Source organism: Podarcis vaucheri (genome assembly GCF_965113315.1).
Source record: "Podarcis vaucheri genome assembly, chromosome: 6".
Classification (NCBI taxonomy): domain Eukaryota; kingdom Metazoa; phylum Chordata; class Lepidosauria; order Squamata; family Lacertidae; genus Podarcis; species Podarcis vaucheri.
Window position 1 is genome coordinate 76117402 of NC_138764.1, and position 11451 is coordinate 76128852.

The following is an 11451-nucleotide window of genomic DNA, read 5'->3' on the forward strand; positions in this document are numbered from 1 at the left end:
ACATGGGTGATAGATGGCACAGCGGTTTAAAGGAGAAGGGTAAGAGGAACTTCAGAAAGCAGTTTGGCAAACTCTGAAGTGCCTTTCCCCCTTCTGTTAAGCATCTCTCCCGTGGTGTTTGAAGAGGGCGGGGTGCGCTTCAGAGAGCAATTTGGCAAACCATTCTCTGAACTTCCTTCCCATCCTCCTTTAAAAGGGGGTTGGAGGGGAGGGGAGGTTTGGGTGAGCTGTGAAGCGATAGACAAAGACATGCATACAAGACTACTAATGTGGGCTCTTCCTCTTGGATCTTCTTTAGCAAGCTGATTGCATATTAACAAATTTAAGTGGCTGATAACAATTTATAGGTAACCACAAAAGGTGATTATGTAGAGGTATAAAATCTATGTTGCTTTTTGTTTGGTTAGGAACCTGCTAACAGCAGACTACCTCCTCACCTGATTGCACTTGATTCTACTATACCCGGGTTTTTTGATGACATTGGCTACCTGGATTTACTACCATGTCGTCCTTTTGATACAGTTTTCATTTTCTATATGAAGGCAGGTCAGAAAACAAGCCAAGAAGTAAGTGGCATGCTTCTAATTTAAACTCTATCAAAAAGTGTATTCAAAACATAAATATATATTCTCTTGAACTAGAGGAGTTAGAAGAGTGTGTCTTTCACATCACTGGACGTGTATCATCGCTAAAACCCCTTAGAACTGGGTAGCACGATGCTGTGATGGCACACGGTGCATATGCAGTTTCTTTGCACCGCCTAGTCCAAGCTTTCCCCAACCTGGTACCTTCGAGATGTCTTGGACTACATTCCCATCACCATTGGTCAGGGACAATGGGAGTTCTAGAATTGTGGAATACATACTGCCCTGGGGTAAATAACTAGCTAACAATCTGCTCCAGTGTTGTTTACTCTGCTAACTAGATGGCTTGATAGTTCAGGCCAGCACTTCTAAACACCTTAAAAATGTGCATACATAGCCTTCTTAAATGCACTGCTGGCCTATTTTCTTCCAGATTTTGAAGAATGTAGAGTCTTCCAGAAATGTCCAGCCACACTTCCTAGAGTTCTTGCTCTCCCTTGGCTGGTCAGTTGATGTAGGGAAACACCCTGGATGGACGGGGCATGTCTCAACTAGCTGGTCCATTAACAGTTTCTGTGATGAGGAGGGATCTGAGCAAGGTGAGAGGGGTTTGTGAAGGTTTCTGTCTGCTTTAATACTTTGTGTCACCTTAGTGTTCTAGAGAGGGATAAAGGCAGAAGGTGCCTTCTTCCCCCTCTACCCCAAGACCTGGTAGATTGCATGCTCCTCCAGAAGACCACTGCAGATCTGCATTGGATTTGGAGAGGGGGTGACTGCATATTCACCGCTATCATCCCATTGTGATTTCAGCACTGGGTTCAGCACTGCCCCTTTGTCCTTAGGATGCTTCCTTATGCACAGTATTAGAAGGGGTGGCCAGAGAGCTGTTCGTATACTGCTTTTCTTACATCACTGCTGAGATTAGTATCCCCAGATCTTCTGGTGCAGCAGCAAGTGGTATTCAGAGAAGTGCCTGCAAGGATCTCTCCATATTCATCTGTGGAACAGATTCATGAAAGGTTTGGGGTGGATGTCCTAGAAAGTAGAATAAGTTGTAAAATAGGTGGGGGGGGATGACGAAGTGCATAACGAGACTGGAAGACCTTCCCTTTAACCCCATCTTTTATTTGCTTTGTTCTCAGATGAAATAATTCCTTCAGAAGACATTGGGGCAAGTATCTTCAATGGGCAAAAGAAAGCACTATATTATGCAGATGCTCTTACAGAAATAGCTTTTGTGGTTCCCTCACCTGTGGAGTCCTTGAGTAAGTGTTCTCTGTGTGTATCTGTTGATTCCGTAGCTAATTCCAAAGAGAGTTCCTCAGTTGTGTCACAAGTGTATTAAATATTTGCAATAGAAATGGGTGTGCATTGAGAATTCTAGAGTTGTATCCAATGGTGCGCCAAGGACTTCTCCTGGCGCAATGAGTGTTTCCTTTCCTTTGCTTTCCTCTCTTTCCCCCTGTGTATTTGTTACATCTGAAGTGTAATTGCCACTCATGTGTTTGTGCCTAACTTCTCCCTTTTGGCTTTCAGCTGATTCCTTGGAAAGCAATGCTTCAGACCAGGAAAGTGACTCCAATATGGATCTTCTGCCTGGAATACTAAAGCAGCCTGCACTGACACTTGAGCTCTTCCCCAATCATACAGACAATCTCAGTTCTTCGCAGAGGGCAAGTTTATGCAACACTGACCAATTGAAGTGTATTTGATATGCAAGTGATAGTCTTAAAGTCAAATAGCCTCTTCCTGTATTAAATAATATGAACTGTTTCATGATACACTAAATCAGGGGTCTGCAACCTTTAAGACAAAAAGAGCCACTTGGACCCATTTCCGAAGAAAAAAACCCTGGGAGCCGCAAAACCGGGAAGGTGACGTCGGGACGGTGCGTGACTAACACACGCACCACCCCCATGCGACGTCACAGCCATACAGCGCCCGCCACAGTGGGGAGTGTCGGGGCGCACAATGCGCCTCCTCCCCTCACTAGTATCCACCCCGGAGCCGCAGCAAAGGTGTAAAAGAGCCACATGCGGCTCCGGAGCCGTGGGTTGCAGACCCCTGCACTAAATAATACTTGCCAAAAAATGTTATTTCAGAAATAGAATAATTTAGTAGGAGCGAGCTTCCCATTTTAAAGTAATTAAGGTCCTGTCTTCCACTTCAGTTGTGTTGGGGTTTTTTTAGGACTATCACAGTTAACAGACACTTTAAAGTACAGTATTTTGTACCTGAGGAAATTTTCCCCAGCTAGTGCCTCCATTGCCAAGGTGCATCAGAAACAAATCAAAGGGAATCTAAAATTATTGGAGATGTTTAGGCCTCAGCCTGACAACAGTACAATATTTATTGTCTTTTTAATGAAGTGTTCACAATAGGTTGTATGCATTATACTTATTTTTCCCGAAACTTTTGAAAAGGACAGTCTGAATTGCACACCTGTAGCTTTGATTATTTGGTGACTGTCTTCTTTTTTCCCCTTTTTCTTTTGTATTTTCAACAGCTCAGTCCAACTTCCAGATGCAAGAGGTTACCGCATGGTCGGGCTGTTCCACCAATGGGACCTGAAACCAAGGTGTATGTGGTCTGGGTTGAACGTTATGATGATATAGGTGGGTGAATCTTAGGCTTTTATTATGGAGTTTGCATGAGCAGACGGGAGCTGACATGAAAGCCTTAGGTTTATACTCTCCCCCTTCCCTTCCCTTCCCTTCCCTTCCCTTCCCTTCCCTTCCCTTCCCTTCCCTTCCCTTCCCTTCCCTTCTTCTCCTCCTGGCTGGGAGAAGGACTCTGCTAGTGTTGACTCTTGGTAACCCGAGCTTAGCATTCTGTGCCAGCCACAGATTGTGGTTTAAAACAGCCCTTGTCAGTTTCTAAGCAAACCATCTTCATAACCCAGGCCCCCATGTCCAGTTCTTGTTTTATTAATTTGCTTGTTTCAGCCATTTGTGGGTAGTATAGAAAGTGTTTTACTTAAGATTATTACAAGAAGCATTGGTTTTAAAAATTTAAAATGGAAAAAAAACCCCAACTTGTTTATTTAGAAGAAGCTGGTTCTGCTTCTTCTTGCTCCTCTCGGGGGCAAACTGGTTCTGCAGCGACCCCCGTGGTGGCATTTGGAGGAGGGCTGGGCTGCTGTGGCAGCTGGATGGTGACAATTCCTCAAGCTCCTTCTTTCTCCACTCTGCTCAGGGCACGATGGTCCTTCAGACCAATTCTAGTTACGTGTTTTTAAATACCAGTCACTTAACATGATTTGGTTTCTCATTTTGTACTATCTCTTACAACATGAAAAGGGAATATTTAATCTATCGTGAATATGTTTATCTTGCAGAGAACTTCCCTCTCTCTGACTTGGTTTCAGAGACCAGCACTGGAGTAGAAACTACAACAAACAGCAGCACTTCTTTGAGGTATGACCTGAATTTATCTGCATTTCCACCTCTGCCATTTGCATAGAGGTCCTACAGGCAGGTTAATGCATTGCTTCCTGCTATTTCTTTCGCCCTTGGAAGTACTCTGCTCACATGCAAGCTGTGTGTTGAGTGTTCATGGATTTTAGTCCCAGCAGCCCTTAGAAAGATGTGTTGGCACTTTAGAAATGTTGCAGATATTCATGAGTCCAAAGGGTGTGGTTACATGGTCCTTCCCCTTCTTTCAAACACGTATTTTGGGCCCAGAAAACTGTCAGTCTGATGCCTTATATTCCTCCTATCACGCAATATTTTTATGGCATTGCCCAGATTTTCTTCCTTTAAGTAACATTCAAGGTGTAGCCAATTCCTACACTTTTCTGTATTTTTCAAGTTTTTATTTAATTTTGAAAAAATGTTGGCTGGCCCAGCTGTTTCCATTTTGAAATGTTTGCTTACACTGGTAACATTTATGTGTTTAAGGTCCGCCACTCCTGAAAAAGAGGTTCCAGTGATTTTCATCCACCCCCTAAATACTGGATTGTTCAGGGTTAAAGTGCAAGGAGCTACTGGGAAATTCAACATGGTCATCCCACTGGTGGATGGAATGATAGTAAGCAGGAGAGCGTTAGGTAGGTGCTTTTAATTAACGTTGGATGATTAAGCAACACTGACACCAAACCCTACACATATTAAGTAAAATAGAAACATCACCACCCAACCCCAACCCCCATCTCCCCCCCCCACCTCTCCCCCTTTTCTTCCTAATGTCTCAACAAATGAATGTAACAAATGTTACATGGTAAAAATATGAGAGAGAGAGACATTACACATACATTTGTAAATCAAGAAAATCTTCAATAAAAATGCATTTAAAAAAACAAAAACAAAACAGAGCTCCCCTTGGAGTAAGGGAGGAATGATGATAAAAAACATTGGGTGATTAACATAACTCGCCTCTTTGGGGCTATGAGTGCAATTTAATAATGCTATCCCTTGCCACATCAGCACCAGGCTACTTCTGATGTTGCAAATTGTTCTGCCTGGAAAGAAAAATGCCCCCATTTCGCCTTTTCCAGTGAAGGAGATAACCTGGAGTGCTTGGCTAGGATTATCAGCAACAGTAGCCATATCGAAAGGCATCGGTTTGTGGGTGGCTGAATGAATGACAAACGTTCAGATACTGTGTTCATATACCATCTTTGATCTTGTTGGGGAAGGTGTTTTCCAAGAAGGCAGGGAACTAGCCTTTTCATACTAAGGCAGAGTAGCACTTACGTTTCAAGAAAGTCTCTTCGGCCAGATTTATTCCTAAGTAAAGTTGACAACTATGAGAAGATTCCAAACCTCACAAGTGTCGCTGACTTGAGGATGCAAAAAACACTTTTTCCTTTTAGCCTCAGAAAGTCCTAAAAATAACTTTCCTGGGGGAAGAAGTAAGCAGCATTAACGTGTTCTTTTTTCCATTTAAGGCTTCTTAGTGAGACAGACAGTAATAAATATTTGTCGAAGAAAACGGCTGGAAAGTGACTCGTACAATCCTCCACATGTCCGTCGAAAACAGAAAATAGCTGACATTGTCAATAAATACAGGAACAAACAGCTGGAGCCAGAGTTTTATACCTCTCTTTTCCAGGAGGCTGGGCTCAAAAACTGCAATCCTTAGACCAATATCCTCCCTGAACAATTAGATCAGAGCTTGGTGTCTACAGTAATGGGGGGGGGGGACCCTTTCCCACCCTGCAAGTCCTGTATAAAGAAACCACAACCTGAGCATGACTTCTGCTTCTGCTGCAAGGAAGAAATGAGGACACAATATAGGCACTTTCCCTGAAAACCAGCTTCACTCCATCAGCTGCTGCAGAGGGACAAACTTTCACCATCAGTCACTATTTAGTAATATGTAGTGGATGTGTAGTAGAGAGAGGGGGGTTGACTGCACTTCTCATAGCTTTCTCTGTTGACATAAAATGCCAGATTCTGAACTAGCACCTGAAGTTTGATACTTGGCTTCATAGCAGGTTGGGTTCAGGTGCATTTTTTTCCAGACAGAGACCATGAAATTGCAATAAATTATTTTGCTATATCTTGTTTGGTTTGCTTTCCCACCTGCAAGCAGGCCTATTTATTTATTTTTAGCCCCACCCAGAGGCTCCATTTCTGATTCTCCTCCTCTAGATCCAAGATGCATGTACCCATGGGTCCGTTGCTCAAAGTTTCTTTGCCTTTGTAGGTTGCAAGCACCCTCTTCCTACTGCTGGCCAGTCCAGGATAAAAGCTCTGGGGTCTTGGTGAGGGATGGGGAAGCAAAGAAGGTTGGCTCTTTGAGCTAAGGATGGTCCATTGAAGTCAGCTTTGAGACAAAGAAAAGCCTGTTTAGTGGTTTATCCCAATTGTATTTATGACCAGTACATAATTTCACCTATATCTTAGGAATGCTAAAAATGTGATTTCTCATCTGACCAGTCCACCCTTATAGAAAGAAGTGAAATCCTTGTCCTGGAAAAGGTGCAATCAGAATGTATGTCCATCTCTGCATGTAAGAACTAGTTACAACCACCCTATTGTGAAATCTGATTTCTGAATTGCAAATGTTCTTTACAGAAAGGGATAGATGCTTCTTTTCATGTCCCACAGTTCGTTCATTCATTTTACTGAAAGAGGTGGGTTTCTTTTTTTTAAAAAGGAATTATTCAAACCTTTGCACACCATAGCTGTCCAATGTCATTGGAAGTGAAGACCCATGCAAGTTAAATGTAAGGTCATTACAAAGTGTACTAGAAATTATCTGATAATTGTTACAAGTGTTTGAAATTAAATGGTTTCATCCTTGCTTTGCACTGATATCAGTCTGGAACCATATATTACATGCATGGCTTCTGCCCAAAACAACCAGCAACGTTGTTCCCACCCTTAACATCTAGTAATACAAAGTCATGCGGCTTCAAATTTCCCTGGTGTTCCTCCACTTCATTGGCTAATGTGTGTTGTATTACTGGATGTTACTGGAGAGGAAAGAAATAGCTACCCTGTGCAGATTTAAAGAATAAATTATTAGATCACTTGGTTTTCTTGTGCTTGATACTTGGATGCAAGGCAGGGTACCATTTTCTTAATAAAACCTTTATTGAAGCTGATAAAACCTTTTAAAAATCTACCTGCACATTTTATAAATGGAGGCCGTGTTTTCCAAAAGGGAATCCAGAAAATAATGCTTTGTGCAAGAACTTTCTGGATAGCTATTAAAAAAAAAGTCAAATTGCATTTTCAGAAATAAATAAGAGATACAAACCTAGTCCACATTTATTTGGAAACAAGTCCTACTGATTTGAACATATTTGATTCCTAGTAGGCATATAGTATGATATTTAAGCAAGCAAGAATTAAGTTCCTAAGTTCCCAACACAGTTTACGTTTGAGGTTTTTTGATGGTTCTCTTCTCTTTTTTTACCATCAGCCTTGCAGATTAGCATGCTTTGCTTTACTATTGCCTAATTGCAGGAAGTTGCTGGAACGTGTTCAAGGATAAAATGTGAAGAATAACTATTTAGAAGCAAACACTCCCAAGATCAAGATGATTCACTTCATAGCAGCCCCTTAGTATTTAAGATTCATCATTGGGGAGCCAGTATAATATCCTTACAAGTCTTAACCTAGTACTGAAACAAGGCTGAGAAATTCTAGAGCAAAATTAACTCTTGATTCTTCAGAAGCATATATAATATTAATAATAATGCAAGTGGCTTACAATTGACAATACCATTTTTGTTTTGCTTTAATTTGTTCATTTTTGCTTATGGAACACATGGCCAGTAGTCTTCTGAAGCAAGTGAACTACTCTCCCAGTGTTAGTGAAACACAAGTTGGTGGGCCTTTTCAATGTCTAAAATTAATATGGTCTGTTCAGTTTCTGTGCCCAGGTGGGCCCCCAGCATAGAATGTAAATGCCAGCCCTTTTGCTTTTAAATACAGCATTGGAATATCCTTTGAAAAACAGTTGACTTCCACTTGTCTATTTATTTATTTTTTAAATACCCAGTGTTCCCAGTATGCATAGCATGGAACTTTGAAAACTTTTACCTGTAACTGATGTGTTAGCCATAAAAGACATGACAGCTTTTGTTTAGTTAAAACGTTTACCTTTCTCAATGTTGCTATGCAATCTGATACTTGAGGGCAGGAAGCAAACTGTCCATTAATAGAGCGTGCAAAAGTAAGTTATATTTTGACTCTTTGAGATCCTGAAGAAAAGCTCTTTTGAAACTGGCCTACAGCAGCAGTATTCCCCTATATCTTTTGATGTAGTTGAATTATGACAAAGAAAGCAGAGTGGCAAGGTCTGGAGCAATTGGCGAAGGGCTTAGCAAAAAAACTTGGTCGCTTTTGATGGATTTCCAGTGAGGCTATGTGTGTTAAAGCTAATCTTTGAGGCAGTACTTGCTTCATAACTGTTATAGCAAAAATATTTTATTACACAGCACTCCTCTGAGAGGTGTACTTTTTGTTCATAAAAGCTGCCAGGGTGGTCATTTAAAAACCCTAAAGAGCTTCCTGGTTTCTTAGGGAAGATTAAACAATGGAGCCTGCTGCTTACATTGAATTAGCATGCTAGCATCTTGTCAGCTTGTGGTGTGGGGTCCACATATGAAAAATAAGGGCGCATCATAAAATCACTCTCAAAGTCTGGCATGTTTAGCTGTCCTGCTTAATTGATGCACAGATTGGAACAGCAAATAGCACTGCTAGTGGGGATGCAGGTTGTTCTGATACTTGCATAGCAGTTACTTAGTACTGAACATTTGCCAGTATTAACCTAGTGCACGAACACTAAACTTAATTGAACTCTCTTAGATACTGTTCTGATCTAGATGATGATCTGTCACATTTAGTCCATGGATTAAATGGCACAACCAATGCATGCGTACCACAAGAGCCGTGTAATAAAAGGTTGAGCAGTTGGGCGACTGCATATAGAAATCACTGGTTTGAACCATGTATGTACTTTGGGTGAAGCCATTAGTTTGTTTTAAGTAATGACCTGCCCAAACCATCCTTTTGAGTTACACAGACAGGACAGAAATGTATTAAATCTACAACAGCTTTTGAACTGGGTTAGAGGCATGGCCCAGTTTGGTGTTCAAGAGTTTAAATAATTTGCTTTTAATTACAGCCTCTCATGTTCAAAAACGTTCTGTTTAGAAAAGGAATTTCAGTTTGTTAAACTCTGCTGTGAAAATAAGGGTTGTATGCTTGTAAAGGTCTCCCCTCCCCCAGGAACTCCTTTCTATTAAGCCAGTGTATTCTTGCCCCCAGGAATTTACTTCTCCAAAATTTATAATTTGCTTGATGCAGCCTTAACTTAAAAAACCCTGCTCTTGAGCAGACATGCTGCCCTGAATCCACATTTGTATTATACTTACTTTTTCTTCCATTGGGTACTTAACACCACACAAGTGGACTTGAAGTTGTGGCCTAAATCTGCATGCAGGAATTCTTTTGATTCTGTTAATAAAAATACTACGGAGGGAAATAACAGCAGTGATTTCTCCAAACAGCACTGAGCAATTAATGGAAATGTGTAAGGGCTCACTTTTGCTGTGTTATCCCAAATGTGTGTGATGTGGTCCTTTGGTACAGATGCTGGTTGTCTGTTTTTGTATGTGTGTAAATGAGAAGGCTTCCAAGTGCACTGATAGCTTCCTGTCCCCTGTGCAGAACTATTGACTGGCCAATTAACTGCAATACAACGTTCTGTCTAGAGCTCTCTAAACATGACTGCCTTTGAAAAATTGGTTCTTTTTAGGTCAGGTTGAGGCATCAGGCTTGTAAAACTCAATATAACATTTAAATTTCCAACTTTTGTTTTGGATACCATTGCACAGGATAATCAAAAGAATCGAAGTTTGTAGACCAGGCTTGGTTCTTAACATTTAGGTTGCTTGTTTCCTATTACTGTTTCCTTTGGGTATCTTAACTACCATGTATTATTTGTTTTCACTCTGGTCTCTTGAAGAGATGAAATATTAGGGCTGCAGTATTTACCACATAAACACATACAAGGGTTGTACTCAAGTCCTCTTAATAAAGCATCATACACTTGGAAGTTAGTCATCTTCACAACAATTTCAAATCAAAAATGTCAGTTTTAGTACCTTTTTGATAGTTTCCATTTAAGAAATATAAAGCACCTTTAAGCTGGTCCTTCAAATATATTTTAAATGTAAAGAAAAAAATCAAATGGGGAGGGAGCTGAGTGGAATCATGTCTGAAAGAGTAGCTATTTTGTATGGAGAGCAGCTATAGAAAACGCAGCTTGCTTCAGGTCCTCAGTACCAGCCCTATTTTCTTCAGTGGGTCATAAGCTGTTAGGAGTGCCTTGAGGATTGGACTGCCCATTATCTGTAGCCGCTTCCCAGGAGGGAAGTATACAATTGTCATGCAGTGTTCATAATATTTAGCCCAGGTGGATTATAGAACTATAATTCAACATGAATAGTGAACAGAAGTACATCACGGTGATGGTTACACAATTGATAGAGTGCATCTTTGAAAGACAACTGGGTTTTTGCAGGAGTACTTGGAAGGAGATGGCTAGATACCATGTGCTTAATCATGTACAATTGTGTATAAAGTTCTGTATGTTGCCAAGACATGATCTTTTTGTTCTTATTGTATTTTCTGTAAATATTCCTACCACTAAGTTGTAAAGGCAGACTGTAAATACAAAGATGTGAAGCTATGTTCCTCTGTCTCTAGTACTTTATCTCTTGTTTAGGGAAGGCACAAAGGCTTGTTTGTATTTATGCCAACTCTTTGTCTAGAAGAAACACATCAGATCTTGAATGTAACACAATTAGTCAAATAAATTTTAAAGATTATTCTTATGTATGAAGCTGATGGTCTTCAGTGTGTGAGCTCCTTCTCCTGTTATCCTTCATATACAAATAAGAATGGGGAATTGCTTAGTGTCTACGGTGCTTCCAGGTGTTGCTGTTGGCACCAATGGCAGTAGCATAGAAATTATGGAAGACAAAGATATTTCATTTGGGAATTTAAACTTCCTATCCCTTTTTTTTTTAATATGATACAAGAACACAGGGAAGACTTCAATGCCACTCTTCTGATCATCCTGTTGGCACAAGCAATTCTGCTTGCCACATGGGACAACCCCCACACTCCTCCCCCCTCCCCAATTGTTCTCGAGCTTTTCCTGACCTTCCAGAATGGATTTGGGTGAGGTGGGAGAGGCAGAGAAGGAGGAGAAGCCCTCTTGCACTCTCAGGAGCCCTTGTGCTGGCTTCTGGTAGCACATTGAGTTAGCTGAATCTGGGCCAACAGAGCCCTGCTTGCTCAGGCCAAAGGCTCAACTACTCTCGCATTCTGTTCTCAGATCGGTCAACCAGATAACAATTTCTGTCCTGTCTGTGCTCATAATTATATCCTATTATATG

The 11451-nt window shown here is 41.0% G+C and overlaps 1 protein-coding gene across 4 annotated transcripts in view; it reads left to right on the forward strand.

Annotated features, from left to right (window-relative positions):
• The window catches only part of RALGAPB (Ral GTPase activating protein non-catalytic subunit beta), a 58668-nt gene extending 47776 nt beyond the window's left edge, over nt 1-10892 (forward strand). For all 4 annotated transcript variants that reach the window (XM_082228628.1, XM_082228627.1, XM_082228630.1 and 1 more), the window contains 8 exons: nt 408-566; nt 1018-1183; nt 1727-1849; nt 2121-2257; nt 3091-3199; nt 3922-4000; nt 4484-4632; nt 5473-10892. In XM_082228628.1, the coding sequence (XP_082084754.1) occupies nt 408-566; nt 1018-1183; nt 1727-1849; nt 2121-2257; nt 3091-3199; nt 3922-4000; nt 4484-4632; nt 5473-5666 (1116 nt within the window). In that variant the 3' untranslated portion in view covers nt 5667-10892. The remainder of the gene's footprint in view (nt 1-407; nt 567-1017; nt 1184-1726; nt 1850-2120; nt 2258-3090; nt 3200-3921; nt 4001-4483; nt 4633-5472) is intronic.
• The last annotated feature ends 559 nt before the right edge of the window (nt 10893-11451 follow it).